The sequence below is a fragment of the Carex rostrata genome, chromosome 16 (genome assembly GCF_964058835.1).
Source record: "Carex rostrata chromosome 16, lpCarRost1.2, whole genome shotgun sequence".
Classification (NCBI taxonomy): Eukaryota; Viridiplantae; Streptophyta; class Magnoliopsida; order Poales; family Cyperaceae; genus Carex; species Carex rostrata.
The window spans coordinates 7,878,479-7,895,140 of record NC_135933.1 but is presented as its reverse complement, the minus strand read 5'-3'; the positions used below and the strand labels follow the sequence as shown (position 1 = coordinate 7,895,140).

The window sequence follows — 16,662 nt, the reverse complement described above, 5'->3', positions numbered from 1 at the left end:
ATAAAGGAAAACATCAATGAGGAGGGTTCAAATGCCTCCATTTTTTGTGCCTCCACTATGCCTCCATTTTTAAAAACCTTAAAAACTCAAAATTTAAGACTTAAAAGTCAAAATAAAATAGTTGGCTATGATTAATATTATTTTATCTATTCAAATGTAAAATATTATGATATTTCAATTTTGTTTTGATTGTCATGAAGAGCTTATAAAAAAATGTACTAATGTGAATAATTTCTAAATGTTGATTTTTCAACTTATTAATTCATATAAAAATAAAATTGAAATGTGATAATTTTTATGAGCATAGAAAGAAAATAATATAGATCACATCCAACGGTTTTATTTTGATTCGTAAGTTTTAAATTTTGATTTATTAAAGTTCAAAAAAATAGAAGCACGACGGAGCCACAAAAAATGGAGGCATTTGAGCCCTCCGCAACATCAATAGTACAAGTGAATGATTGCAAGATACAAATATGTTTATGTCATAAATCATAGCTGGCCAGGTGTCATCTCTCCTCCGGTCCTCCCTGTCCAAACAACCTCTGCGTCACGGCACCAGTCAACAAAACTAGAAAGTTCAATTTGGTCTTTCCTATAAAATTGCACGACAATAATTGTAGTAAAAAAAGAGGAAATAATTCTGCTACGATCCTAAAAGGGATTATAGGGTCATTCTAAATCCAACCTTTAATTTGTTTTGAGATTCGTGCATAAAAAACAACATCTATGGAGATCCATACAACGAAAAAACTAAAAGATTGGATTTAGAATCGTAGAACGCTACCATCCCCCAGGATCGTAGCAGATTTATTTCCAAAAAAAAAAAACATTTCTCCATGTAAATACAAAATTATAATAAACCGACAAAACATCACTCTATATAGCAGACTTGGTCAACATAAACCCCTGTTTGTACTCTATAGCTTATCTGATCCCCTTCCACCACCACCAAAGAATGGCGAAACCAAGACCTCATGTAGTGGTGATAGCTTATCCACTGCAAGGCCACATCATCCCAACCGTACATCTGGCGTTGCAGCTAGCTGCCCGTGGAGTCATCATCACCTTCATCAACACAGAAGCCGTGCACCACCAAACCACTAAAGCCGCCGGTACAGACTGTCTCAGCAGTACTGACCCATTTTACTCGGCTCGTTTAACCGGCCTCGACATACGGTACGAGACAGTAAGTGATGGCCTCCCTTTATCCTTTGACAGATCGCTTAACCATGATCAATTCATGTATTCTTTATTACACGTGTTGTCGGCACATGTGGAGGAGTTGTTGAGAAGGCTGGTGGCGACAACTGATCCCCCGATCACATGCTTGATTTGTGATACGTTTTTTGTGTGGCCAGCAACAATCGGGGAGAAGTTGGGGTTGCCTTACATCTCCTTTTGGACAGAGCCGGCGCTTGTCTTTACACTCTACTACCACATGGACCTGCTCAGGAAAAATGGGCATTTTTCTTGTAGAGGTAGTACTCATATACTCATGAATCAATATACAATTATAAATGTATAATAGTTCTATCTGTTTTATTAATTATCTAATGTTTGAAAATGACAGGAAGTAAAAACATAATGCAACATGTATCTCAATTTTGACAATAATTTTCATTTTTCACGATCACAGAGAACCGCAAGGATGCAATAACCTACATACCGGGCATGCCATCCATCGAGCCAAAGGAGCTCACGTCCTACCTACAAGACACTGATGTATCATCAGTCGAGCACCAGATCATTTCCAAGTCATTTGATGAGGTGAAACACGCAAAAATCATTTTATGCAACACTGTAGAAGAACTTGAACCCGGTACAGTCGCTGCCCTCAAATTAGAAAAACCATTTTATTCAATTGGCCCGATTTTCCCAACCGGGTTTACACGAAGCACAGTCGCAACCAGCTTATGGGCTGAGTCCGACTGCATCAATTGGCTTAATACAAAGGAAACTGGCTCAGTGTTGTACATCTCTTTTGGTAGCTATGCTCATGTCAGTAAAAGGGACTTGTGTGAAATTGCACATGGCATAATGAATAGCAAGGTGAATTTTATATGGATTCTCCGACCGGATGTGGTTAGCTCTGATGAGCCCGACCCGTTACCACTGGGCTTCGTAGAAGAGACCATAAGACGTGGAATTGTCGTGCAGTGGTGCTGTCAGGTTGAAGTGTTGTCGCACCCGGCTGTAGGGGGTTTCTTGACGCACTGCGGATGGAACTCGGTACTAGAGAGCGTGTGGTGCGGTGTACCGATGCTATGTTTTCCCCTCCTGACGGACCAGTTTACGAATAGGAAGTTGGTGGTACGAGACTGGCAGATCGGACTTGCGATGGGGGAGTTGAACGAGGTAGCAGCAGATGACGTGGCAGAGCGGGTGAAGGATTTAATGCAAGGGGAGAAGGGAGAACAGGCTAGATATGAGATAAAGAAGGTGAGAAAGATTCTTCACGATGCAATCGAAATTAAGGGCTCTTCGCAAAAGAACTTTGATCAGTTCATTTTGGACATAACCAAGTAGTTATTAATCAAGTACCGGTTCATGAATTACAGAAGCAAAATGTAAAATTAAAGCAAATATTGTCATGTTGGCGTTATTATTAAGTGTGATTTCATCTTAGAAAGGCTCTTATCTAAATAATTTCGGACCAATTATACTAATTTGTGTTTGTTTTTATGTGAATTTACATGAGTTCAATCTTATTGGTGAAAGCCTCACTTATTTTTTATTATTCAATAATTATTTGATGTAATTATAATTAAATAAATCACCATGATATCACAGTCACAATACAAAACAAAATAGCAATGTTTAAAGATGAGTTGTGAATCAAAATCATGAGCTTTTGACATGTAAAGTTAAAAAAAAATTATCATTACAACATTTTTTTTAAGATCAAGTCATATTAAGTAACAAGATGAGTAAACCCAACAATGTGTCTGTCTTTAGGGGGTCCGGATCCCCTAAAGTAACCCAATCTTTGGGTTTTGAATTGGAACTGTCCGATTTGAATTCGTCGCTCGAGATTGCTTCGCGATTCGAATTTATCTCTCGGAATGTGTGCGCTACATTTCAGATAGATTATCTTAGATTCGAATCAGACGGTTGCAATTTAAAACCCAATCTTTGAGTTACTTCACTGAATCTGAACTCGTCTTTAGGGATTGATCCAGAATTTTGATCAGAGGTAGGCACAAAATACTAATAATAGTGCAAATTTATTTTACAGTGGAATGCCAAACCTTGCCTCAAAAGAAATTGAATTGTATCTACAGTGCCATTTAGTTGTATTCGATAATCCATATCTTGTCTAACATTATGTCTATCTAACATAGTTTGAATGCTTTAGTTTTGGTCCATCAAATTCATACACATCCTATACGCCTGATTGTGCAAACTATTTGAATCACAAATATGTTCATCAAACCCTTTTTTTCTCCACCTGAACCAACATTATCCGGTCTAAATAGATAATAACAAAGACAATATGCCTCATATTTAACGATGCTATATTTCAACCAAGTGTTGTACTGATTAAACCAATCTTTGTTAAATTTTCTCATCTTACTATTTATATTTCTTTGGAAAAAATTATGATTATAAGGTTGTAATGATTTTTTAATTAGATAAGAGCGGCGTACACTTTCTTACTCATTTGAATTGTATTGAGATATAGGTGGCCTTAAACCTGGATCAGAAGGAGGTTTGATTTGTCTTAGTTCTTGTGAAGTTGAACGAATTGGAGGCTTAGGTACCGTCTTAAAGAACTTGTTCATTTTTAATACCATAAAAATATAGAATTCAATGTCATTAGGTCAAATAATTTAAGCAATCACTCAAAAAAATCAAGCAAAAACATCCACCACTAGTTAAGGACACTTTAATAACAATTTACCCTTACGACAAACCCTTGCAAAACCCACATAAAAGGAGCACAAAACTCCTTAATTGGTTCAAGCAAAAAGACACTCGTCTATTAGTGGGTAATCAAACAACTCAAATTCGTCACACCAATTACTACTACTCTCTACCTCGGTCTGAAACAAGTCAATGCTATTCATGAGGCCCATATTCTCAAAACAACCAATCTCTTGGAGAGAGGAACAAAGGTTTAAATCTTCAGGTAAAGGAACCAGATCCGAACCTGTTATCAGACCCGGTTCAGCATGGCGATAGGATTGTTCAAAGAAAGAACCCTTAATACTTGGTAACCTGTCAAATCCTAAAGTGGATCCATCTACTGTACATGTCAAAGGGGAAATTGCCTTGATGCAATCCATCAGTGCCGGTTTCACATCCAATAAATCCCCTGTTTCATTTTGCATGTTAATGGAAATTACTGGAGGTTCACTTGTGTACAAGTCAGGTTTGGGCAGGCACGAGTAGTCACCTAATAAATCACACCACTTATGATCATGTTTTGGGTATTGCATGAACTGCACTAAAGGCAGGCCTCCAGTCCAATTTGGGTGCTTCGATGGGGTTAATGGTTCTGAAGGCTTGATCTCTGCACTTGGTATTGTTCCCATGAAGGAAAGTAGCATGCCTAGTGGAGGCATGCTCGAGGTTTTTCTCTTGACTTTATTGTCTTCTTCAAAGTGGCTGGTGGGTTTAATAGGTTGTGTTTCAGATTCTGGAGCAATGAATCCAAACCCGAGACTGGGTTTGGAAGTGGTGCTTTGTTCTACTTGAGGAGATGTTTTTAGGTCAGGTTTTGCGGGTGGTTCTTTTGGATTTAAATCTGCCCGTCTGTTATTGCCTAAAGTAGAGTCTTCATTCTGCATCTGAAGCCTGCTCAGGTAGAGACGGTATTTCTGCAAATCGGAACATAAAGAAAAAAAAAAGGTACTTGCTTTAATTGTGTTCATTCTGTTCCAATTTGGATGGATATAATTTTGTTCAAGTGTTAGAAAGATTGCTGTTACAAAGTTACCTGTAGGTGGCTTGCCACATTCTCTCTTGTTAAACCTGGGACATTCATCAAGTCCAGGATTTTCTTGGGACCCACCTCTGCAAAGAATATAATTTATTCACTCATAGGGAATATCAAATAGAAGAATAAATATTAAGAAATTCAACTAAAAATAGCTTGGCCTTGATATTTTCAAAAGAGCTAAACTAATAAACACTAGCCATCACATTTTGCTTCCCATTTTCTCTGGGATTGTTTTGTGCTCAGTTACGCTAAGACTAAACAGAAACACACAAACTGTATTGATCAAACTGTAAGATAATAGCTATCTTTAGTCACTACAAAGTCTTCTTTAACAAAAATTGATACTTACTATCGAAACCAATTTGGTTAACGGCACTGACAAACTTCTGGTGCAGATTCACTGACCAAACAACTCTTGCCTTCTTGGCCACACTCTGATCACTCCCATCTTGGTCACTGTACTCCTCCTTGCGCTTCTTGTCTTCACACGTCAACAAACCCCTTTTCTCAAACCCCTCAAACCCTGCCTCCCAAATTAAATGTAGATCATCACAGGTGAACTCATGACCCTCGATCTCCTTGACATCGTGCATCTTCTTGCGGTACACATGCTGCCAGATGTTGCGCAGTTCCTTCATGCGTACCGGCTTTAGGAAGTAATCGCATGCTCCATGCTGTACCCCTTTCATCACTCTACTTGTTTCCCCATCTACAGACATCACTGCAGTGAAAAATTACTTATTTATAGCTAGAGCTTATCTAAATACACTTTTAGTAATAGCTAATGATTCAATACTGTTTCTTGTGCATTTTGATATTACTTCTATCCTATTTCTTTTGCAATATTGTTATGCCTAACAAAATAAGCACTGCCTAGCATCATTGGTGACAGAGCAGGGAACTATAACACTTGTAATTTAGTGAGAAACAGGAAATTAGAGCTAAATGTAGTTGATAATTGGAGAAAGAGAACACTAACTTATAACAGGTAAGTCCATCTCTAGGCCGATATGTTCTAGAAGTTTGAAACCATCCATGTCCGGCATGTTGACATCACTAAGTACAATGTCAAACTTGTTTTTCCTTTCTCGAAGAATTTCTAAAGCTACTCTTGCTAAGCCACATGTAGTAACTGCATGCAGTAATTAAAAGCATCAGAAAATATCATGGTGAGGATTTGGAATTATATATCATCAGTATTGATATCATTTTCTTTCTCTTAATGTTTTAATTATTCATGATTTCAGTAAAACTCAGTGGAATTATTTGATTTATTTCCACTATTATAAAAAAAATATATTTTTTAATTATTAAATTGAAATATATAAATTCCAATACTGTATTAAATGGAGAGGATCTTGAAATAACTTATTTACTTGATTAAAATAAAAAAAATAACTACAGCGTTTTCCCAAGTAGGGAGTGTTATTTGTTTCTTAGTCAAAGCAGAAAGAGTTCAATTGATAAATGCTTTCTGGTGCTAGGAGACAGTTTATGATGATGAAAAACTTATTTGACAACGATGGCAACCAACAAAAATGGTTATTTGAAGATGTAAAGTTGTAGACATTTTCTGTATAGTTTAGATATGTTGTATACTTTAATTTAAAAACGAATTAATCATTCGTCAAACGATTTGAATAAAAGAGTTTATTCTATCAACACTAGATCAGTGACCAGTATGCACCAGATTTTGATATACAGCCAATCTAAAGCATAATAAATAATTTACAATTTTACTTATTTTTCTAGATTGTTGTTTTATCATGTGTCATGGTTGTCAAATACATTTCACTGTCAGTATATTGAATTCGCATCCTCTGAGATATCTCATATTTTGTGTGCACTTTTTGGAAAATCTCAACCGTTCAAATACATTCTGCACGAATCTGAAAGCACAAATAATACAGGCCCCTGAGCTATCCCCGAATAGGCAACGGACACGTCGTTCACGCAAAATATGAGATATCTCAGAGGATACGCACTCCAGTATATCCTTCCCAAAAGCTATTGAAGAAGTTACTGCCAGATTTAAAACGAAAAGGTTACAGACAAAATTACTTATCTTTAATGAATATATATATTTTTTTAAGTAAGGCTGTGTAGCAGATCGTTTTTGTATAATCTTTAATTAATATGCAATTATCAAAATAAATAAATAAAAACAGAGTCCAAAACATTAAGTATCGAAAGATAAATATTTTTTTTCTTTTTTTGCTGAACCAAAACTATCTCCAACTTTATATAACATTCGGCGAATGGATCAAAAAATAATCAAAGAAAACCTTTAATATTATACTTGAACGGAGGATAGTGAAATGAATGGAGAAGATGGACATAAAATTTCAAAATTATTTCTGTTTGGTTTGAACTTTCAATAGGAGGTTACGAACTTACGGTCAGTGAAAATTGCTAGTTAACCTTATGTAACCTCAATGTTTATGTTTCGATACTCTCCAAATCAGAGTGTAGCGGTAAGAAATTAAAAAAAAAAAAAAAAAAAAAAAAGATCTTGCATCTTTAAACTTAAGAGAAAAATTAATAATAATAATTATTATTGTTATTATTATTATAATTATAACTATAATTATAACATCCTTCCTTTGCATTGTATTCCCTTATCTCTGTGTCATTTACCTCCCTTCCCCTTCACCTCCTACTTCAAGTTTCAAAGATATATCAGGAGACTAACACCGGAAGGGAAAGAATATTGCTGATATCTTGGAACTTGGTCAGAAATTATTTCTGATATGGAATAGACCAATCTTTAGAGTCCAAGTCGAATTAACAATTAACTTAAACTAAAAGAAGTGCAATGAATAGATTAACCGTAAAGATGAAGGATTTGATACCCGTCCTGTCAGATTTGACAGGAATAACTGTGTACCAAAATCAAAAGCACACTTATATATGCCTCAATTTATCCCCAATCAAGTAACCAATCAATAAAAAAAAGAACAAAATTCGAACCTATATATGTCAGAGCAACACTTGATTAATATTTAATACTACTGTCTCAGAGAAACCAATTAAACCATGTACGAACGAAAAGATGGGAAGATGCAACGACAATCTCAACAAAACCAAATCCAGGTACGTACCTTCATAGGAACATTTTCGAAGCATCTTCTCCAAAATCTTGAGCCAGGTTGGATCATCATCCACCGCTAAAACCCTAAGGCCCATCGGGAAAGCCTCGGTTTGAGATGGTACCAAGTGGCTCTCCATAAATCTCCCTCTCTTTCCCTCCCTCCTCTTCTGATTCTTATTCTTTTAAATTTTTCTTTTCTGTATGGAGGTTCAAGGCTTGATGGGAGTTAAAAGAGCCGAGGGGAAGGGGAGGTGCTTGAGCGGAGGTGAGGCATTGAACTATTGAAGTGTTTGAAATGAATATTGGCGCTCTTTATTTAAAATTAAATTGGTACCTTTATTCCTCTCCTCGCTTGGCTAAGTGCACGAGAGCATAGTGACAAATGAATTATTCGGGTTCGGTTCGGCGAGATCAAAAATTCGTGATTCGAGTATAATTCGGGTATAATTCGGGAATGATTCGGAATTATTCGGATCAAAAATCTCAGTCCTGCAAGGAAGCAAAAAAAAGAATTGTTCTTGAAAAAATTCAGGAAAAATTCGTGAATAATTCGTAAAATTCGGAAAAAGTTCATAAAATTCGGGAATTATTCGGGTTTAATTCGGTCAAAGTTCGGTCAACCGAATAATTCGGTGTTCGATTCGGCATCACCCCAAAAAAGAATTAAACGGATATAATTCGAGTATCTTGTTACTATGCACGAGAGATGAGAGCTTAGGATCTAACTCTTGCTCTGCATACTGCATGTGACTAATGCAACCATTGTCGAAGACCGTATCGTGTCCCGTGTAGCGAATACAAAAATCCAATTGTTGACTTGTTGTTACTTGTGTTGTGTGAATTTGAGCTCTGTTTGCGTCTGTGTAGGATACAAATCGAATTGTGCATCCGCCGCAGAGTATCCAGGTGTATAAGATTGCATAGTTGTGCAATTTACGGGTTCCATTTGTTTTTTCGTTTTTGGAGAAGAACAAAGCAATTCGGATTTTTTTTCTTTATTTTAAAAAAAAATCATATTTTTTTTTTAGTTTCGCACAATATTTTTGTAAGTTTATATAACTATTTTTGAGTAAAGACTGAAAATCAAGCGATTCAAATACTTATATTTATAAGAATCTGTTATTAATTTTTAACCTACAATCTTCCAAAATGAAGATATTGGGTTAATCACTAGGTCAAAAGCTTCAAGTGAAAGAATTAGATGTGGTTCAATATACAATATTCGCGAGGCGAAAGAAATTTGTGCTTTAGTATATACATGTGTCAATTCATAAGTGCATGAAATAATTTAATCTTTTATATAGCTGTTTCGCAATATGAGATTTGACTTTTTTAATGTTTAATTTGGCCTAATCATCAATATACATAATATTTTTTTAGCGTAAATCAAACTTTCAAAATGGTCGGTCCATTTTAGTCTTCTTTGATATTTCGCCCTAATCAAACTTCCATTTTAGTAAAAAGGTAATAATGTGTGCCCTAATATTCTTTCATTAAAATTGCGAAAAATTTACTGTACAAAAGAATTTCTTCAAGCAATATGTTTGATGTTTTTATGCGAATAATTTACATCTCTCAAATTTTGAATTAAAAAAAAAATCAAAATCGCTATTTATTTAGTTTCATTATAGAGCTTCAATATGTTAGATGTTTTTATCCGAATAATTTACATCACTCAAATTTTGAAGAAAAAAATATGTCTAAAATAAAAAACAATACAACACATCACAAAATTACAAACTTTATATACCGGATTCAAAGTTGTTATCATAACAATCTAAGTAATACAATCAATATGATTAAATTGGTCCATGTATATATCACTACTTTTCATTTCTAATTTAATTATCTTACTGACACAATCTCCTTATATTATCCGATAATTGAATCATTAACTCTAAGTTCTTAGTCCATGTTAAAACTTTGATGGTTTTGATATTGATTGCATGCTTTTGCAATTCAGAAAACTAATAGAGGATATGCACTTTCCTTTTTGGCGAATGTTACAAAAATGGAACATGTTTGGCTGGCTATTTAAGTTTATGTGTTGCGAAATGTTCTACGGTCATTAACTTATAATTCATCAGTACTATCCGTTGGACCACCATAATTTTGAGGATGTTATTATATCCTTAAGTTTAACTTTTTGAAACTTCATCAATAAGATATAGTTAAATAAAATAAAATTTATAATTTTATGAGGCTTTTACAATAATAAAATAAAAATCAGTCCGAGACAAACTTTAAATTTTAGTGTGCCATGCATCTTCACGTGCAGAGTTAATCGCTCATCCATTTTCCAAAATTTGCATCTTCGGAAAATATTTGATCTCCTTTCTTACTGTAGCACAGTCTTGAATTGAATAACAATTATTTAAAATAAAAGAATCTTGCAAGGCAAGACTTCTCGTTGACAAATATGTACAATAATATTAAGAATGAGGCTACCTTAGCCTCTCTTTTTTAAGATTGAAAAAAAAAAGGCTATGGTATCATACATAGTGCAGATTGAATCTGGAGATTAATATTTTTTTTTAATTTATACTGTTTAACGTGATATTTATATGAAAATATACTTACATATTAAAAAATATTTTTTTTTACAAAAAAATTAGACAAAAATTTTTCTACCTATCCAAACAAATGTACAAAAGATAAAATTTGATGAGTAAGTACATTTTTATATGTAGATCATATTAAATGATTCAGATTGACAATTTAAATTTTAGAACCTGTGATATTAATCCATAGCCTCACTTAAATATTAATATATGCAGTTTTTCTAATGAGTCTGTCGGTTGTAATAGACACCAGCTTTTCTTATGAGTAGGTAGCTAGGTTGTAACAACCCTATATATATTTATAATAGACACCAGATTAATTTTAGTCCCCTGAAAATATTCTACTCAAATATATACTAAATTAATTTAAGTCCCACTGAAAATATTCTACGCAAATATTTAATGAGATATTCGTAGGCAACTAAGCACTGCACTACCTTTCTAACATGCATGTAACTCCAAATAAATGGACAGCTTTCTAAACTTTCAATTTGTTTCTTTTAATTCAAAATGAGTTCGTCGGCACAACACTTTAAAAATATTATCCCAATTTGTTAAGTGAGACTAGTAATATGCAAAGTGCATATTGATTTATGGTATGAATTTATATTTTATTTGAAAACTAAATAGTCGATTTCAAACATTAATATTATTTTCATAAAAAAATATACTTGTAGATCAAATTTTACATATTTTAAAATTCTTTTTTTACTATCTTTTATAGGTTGAAAATAGTAATTTTCAACCTATCTAAAAAAACAATAAAAAAAATATAAAATTTAGTTTGTAAGTACATTTTTATATATATGTTTGGATGCAGCGAGAATAGCGAGAACAGCGAGAACAGCGCTATTCTCATCCATCCAAACGTACTCAGGAACAGCGAGAATAGCGCTGTTCTCGCTGTTCTCACTATTCCTACAGAAACATGGAATACCAAATGAACTCTCTCAAACCCTCAATCCCTACAGTAGCTATTCTAAATGTTCAATCCAAACAACTTCTCGAATAGCTTTGAGTTAGCGCTATTCTTAAACAATAGCTGTTCTCGCTATTTTTAATTTACTATTCTCAACAGTAGCTATTCTCGCTATTCTCTAGTGCATCCAAACGCACCGGATCATATAATACATAGAGTTTTGTTGAACGGATCAGATTGATTTTTCAAACTTTAAAAATAAAATATTAATTTATAATACGAACCAATTTATAAAATATTCACCGTGGCAGAGATATATACCATTATCGTCACCCAGCAGGCTCGAGTCTTTTGTTCTGAAAATCATGTGTGTACTTGGGCTATTACAAAGTATTTGTACTGAAATATGAATGTTCCAAATATTCTTTTTATATATCCATAATGACCCATAAAGCCGCTCAATGTGAGCTACCTATCAAAATCTTATAGAACAATAAAGTTCACTATTTTAAAATTTTTTGTAATTTTCAGATTCTTTTTTAAAATGATCCTTAGTATATGAAAAAAATACAAAGGTTTGCATATTGAAAATGGCTAGAATAGTAAAATTGTATTTCCTATAAGATTTGAACATGTGTATGATGTTGGATATCTTAGATTTCTGAACTAATTTTATATAGAGAGTGGTCAGATTTTAAAAAAAAATACATAAAATTAATTTATAAACCTTTTAATTTTAACCGCTTAACTTTATTATAAATTGGTCCTAAAATTTAAAACTTTTACATATATATAGACGTATTACTCATAAAGTAGATCGGTTTCAACAGTTTGAATTCGTCGTTTGAAGCTAATTTTATAATTTTGATGAACTTAAGAACACCCTAATTCATATGAAACTTATTTTATATGAATTTAATATGTTCGTGTCAATTGAACGGTCTGATTTACATTTTATATAGTCCTAATTTTTAATAATAAAAAAAAGTAGCGAAAAGGGAATCATCTGATATTTATAGTGAGTGGAGTGTTCGTTTGCTCCATGCATAGATATGTTACCATATTAGTCCATTCGTTAAGGGACATATATAGATATGTATTGATCTGTTGAATGTGACATGCAGAGGAATCAAACTTTAAAACTATTCCCTAAGATCAGGACCAGATCTAAAATTTAAATAGAGGTGAGCTTGGCCACGCCAGTGAATTAAAAATTAAGAATTTTATTCTTTATATTTTTTTTTTTTTTGTATTTTTTAGTCTATTATAAAATAAATTACATTATAATATTTTATTCAACGTCTTCAATCTCACTTTTATATTTTGTTTCAATATCAATGGCTCTTTTCGTATCCTATGCATTAACTCAAATTTTGAGTTAAGATCAGGATTAACCACACTAATATTAAAAAGCTCCGTACGTTATAAATATGAGCTGAATTGGTCTAAATTCTGATTGTACAGTTTTGAAATTAACTCAAACCAATTGAGAACCGCACTAATATTAAAAGGCTTATAAATATGAGCTGAATTGGTCCGAATTCTAATTGTAAAGTCTTGAAATTAACTCAAACCGTACATTAATGCAGAGGATACAGATTCAGAGAAGCAGTAGGCACATATCCCATCAACATAATCCTCTGTGTTTTCCCCTCCTGACGGATTGGACTTGCGATAGGGGAGTTGAATGAGGTGGCGGCCGAAGACATGGCGGAGCGAGTGAAGGATTTGATGCAAGGGGAGAACAGGCTAGATATGAGATAAAGAAGGTGAGAAAAACTCTTCAGGATGCAATTGGAATGAATGGTTCTTCGCAAAAAAAAAACTTTGATCAGTTCATTATGGACATAAGCAAGTAGTTAATAATATGTAAAATAATTAAAAGCAAAAATTGTAATGTTGGCGTTATTATTAAGTGTGATTTTGAACGTAGAAGGCTCTTATCCAAATAATCTGGGACCAATTATAGTAATTTGTGCTTGTTATTATGTGAATTTACATGAGTTTTGTATCTTTTGACACCTCTAATGTCTATTTAATGGAATCCGGATACTAGACTTCCATGTTTCTCTTTCAAAAAAAAAAATTACATGAGTTATGTTATAAAATATATTTATGTTGATGTTCATTCTATAACTTTTAATATTAATTATCATTTCATTGCTCATTACCTCCACTACCATGGACATTTATTTTCTCATTTATTATTGTAACATCTCTTTCTAGCCTATAAAGAGGGGCTTTGTAAATAGAGAATGTGAGACACATATTATATACAATAGTGGAGAATACAATTATGTTATTGCTCTCTTTATCTCTCTTGTTATTTACTTTACTTTTGTTGCAACTTTATCTTAATTTTACAACACGTTATCAGCACGAATTGCTCGGAAGAAGTTGCAAAGTAATCATGTAAGTAATTTGTGTGATTAATTATTATATCTTTCATTAATTTAAATTTTATTTAAATTTTTGATTATATTTGTTTTAGTTTATAAGAATCATTCCTTAAAGTGGATGATGAAATAATAACCTAAAGTTATTATCTAAACTAAAAGTTTATCAAGAACCCGAATTTCGTATTACTTGAATAGAATAATAACCTGAAGTTATTATTACAATTATTTACAACCTGAAGTTCTATTATAAATTTTAGTATAAAATTAATATAATAACCAGCAGTTATTATATGCCACTGGATGTTCTATGGTAGCCAATCTGGATGAATACTAACCTGAAGTTATTCTCAATTAAAAACCTGAAGTTTTATTAGAAATTTTCATATAAAATCAATATAATAACCAGAAGTTATTATAGGTCATTGGATGAAAATATAACCTGAAGTTATTTCAAATTAAATTTTAAAATTGCGCAACCAAGCAATTTAATAACCAGAAGTTATTAAATAAAATATTTTATTATAACTTGAAGTTATATAATATTAACCTGAAGTTATTAATACATTTAAATTTATTTATTTATTTATTTATTCATGCAATTTACGTATTCTTTTATTTATATTTATTTATCTCCCTTTTCATAATCTGAAGTTATGATATTGATGACATTGATAACCTGAAGTTATGACATTTATAATTCAAAATTATGACATTCATAACCCGAAGTTATGACATTCATAACACAAAGTTATGGCATTAATAACCTGAAGTTAATGCGTATCTATTTTGTAGTACATATGACAAATATCACAAAGTTCGAATTTATCTCCTTTTTCATTTATCATAACTTGAAGTTATGGTAGTAATAACCTGATGTTGAAAAATACATATTAATGAGAAAGAAAAACGTCATGAAGATGTTTGTTTCAGATGTGGGATGATAAATCATTGGATGCGTACCTGTCGTACGCCAAAACATTTTGTAGAGCTATATCAAGCCACAATCAAGAAATAAAGGGAAAATGTGAAAACTAACTTTACCGAATATGACCCCAAAAATGAATGCCATATGGATACACATCTTGATGTATCATATTTCTTCCATAATGTCAATAAAAAAATATATATTATTACTTAGGGAGAAAATATAGTATAAAAGTTTATATTTATGTTTAATAAAAGTTTTGTTTACTTTTTAATATTTTTTTTATGAAAATAAGTTTAATGAATAAAAGTAATTTATTTTTGCATTTTAAAGGAAAATGGTTGACGCAATGATAAGTAATAAAGATCCATGTCTGGTAGACAGTGGAACAACTAATACCATATTGAAAAGTAAGAAATATTTTTCACAATTGCATCTTGGTGAGAATACTATTCACACTATATCTGGCACAAGTAATTTAATAGAAGGCTCTGGAAGAGCTCGTATTTTGTTACCTGAAGGAACAAAATTAATAATAGATGATGCATTATATTCAAGTAGATCCAAAAGAAATCTACTAAGCTTTAAAGATATTCGAAAGAATGGTTATCATATTGAAACTATGAATGAGAAAAATTGCGAGTATCTTCATATCACATCTATTAAGAATGACCAGAAGATCATAATTGAAAAGATGCAAGCAATGTCATCTGGATTATATAGTACTTATGTAAGTAAAATAGAATCAAATATGGTTGCTAACCCGAAGTTAGCCGTTACTAACCAGAAGTTAGTTGTTACTAACCAGAAGTTAGTTGATCCAAAATTATTTACATTATGGCATGACAGATTGGGTCATCCAGGAAATATAATGATGAGGAGAATAATTGAAAGTGCAAATGAGCATCCCCTAAAGGACCTGAAGATCCTATTATCAAAAGATATGACATGCGAAGCATGCTCTCTTGGAAAACTAATTATTAGGCCATCTCCAAATAAAGTTGGACCTGAAGCTCCTTCATTTTTAGAAAGAATTCAAGGAGATATATGTGGACCTATTACACCTCCATGTGGACCGTTTAGATATTTTATGGTGTTAATTGATGCATCAACATGCTGGTCACATGTGAGTTTGTTAGCAACAAGAAATGTTGCATTTGCTAGACTATTAGCACAAATTATCCAATTGAGAGCTAATTTTCCGGATTATCAAATCAGAAGAATCCGGCTTGATAATGCAAGTGAGTTCACTTCTCAAGCTTTTAATGATTATTGCATGTCTATTGGAATTACGGTAGAACATCCAGTGGCCCATGTTCATAAACAAAACGGTCTGGCAGAATCGTTGATTAAAAGATTACAATTAATTGCTAGACCATTACTCATGAGGTCTAGTTTATCGTCTTCCGCATGGGGACATGCCATATTACATGCCGCTGCACTAATTAGATTAAGACCAACTGCTTATCATAAATATTCTCCATTACAATTGGTCTCCGGAAGAGAATCAAATTTGTCCCATCTAAAGGTATTTGGTTGTGCAGTATATGTTCCAATTTCTCCTCCACAACGCACAAAAATGGGACCTCAAAGAAGGTTGGGAATTTATATTGGTTTTAACTGTTATTCTATTATTAGATATTTAGAACCATTAACAGGAGATGTTTTTACAGCAAGATTTGCTGATTGTCATTTTAATGAATTAATATTCCCAAATTTAGGGGAAGAAAAATAAAAAATGGATAAACAAGTAACTTGGAATTCATCGTTATCTTATCTTGACCCCCGAAGTGGTCAATGTGAACTCGAAGTTCAAAAGATC

The 16,662-nt window shown here is 32.8% G+C and overlaps 2 protein-coding genes across 2 annotated transcripts; one reads left to right on the top strand and one right to left on the bottom strand.

The window, feature by feature from the left end:
• Positions 1–886: 886 nt before the first annotated feature.
• On the top strand, positions 887–2,711 carry LOC144567321 (UDP-glycosyltransferase 86A1-like). The gene is made up of 2 exons (XM_078317426.1): positions 887–1,481; positions 1,640–2,711. Exons 1-2 carry the CDS (start codon positions 959–961, stop codon positions 2,527–2,529), a joined length of 1,413 nt encoding a protein of 470 aa, XP_078173552.1. The 5' UTR covers positions 887–958; the 3' UTR covers positions 2,530–2,711.
• Positions 2,712–3,871: 1,160 nt separating this feature from the next.
• LOC144567320 (two-component response regulator ORR26-like) lies at positions 3,872–8,219 on the bottom strand. The gene is made up of 5 exons (XM_078317425.1): positions 8,047–8,219; positions 5,925–6,077; positions 5,295–5,666; positions 4,943–5,019; positions 3,872–4,823 (listed from the first exon to the last, which is right to left on the bottom strand). Exons 1-5 carry the CDS (start codon positions 8,171–8,173, stop codon positions 3,963–3,965), a joined length of 1,590 nt encoding a protein of 529 aa, XP_078173551.1. The 5' UTR covers positions 8,174–8,219; the 3' UTR covers positions 3,872–3,962.
• Positions 8,220–16,662: the final 8,443 nt, after the last annotated feature.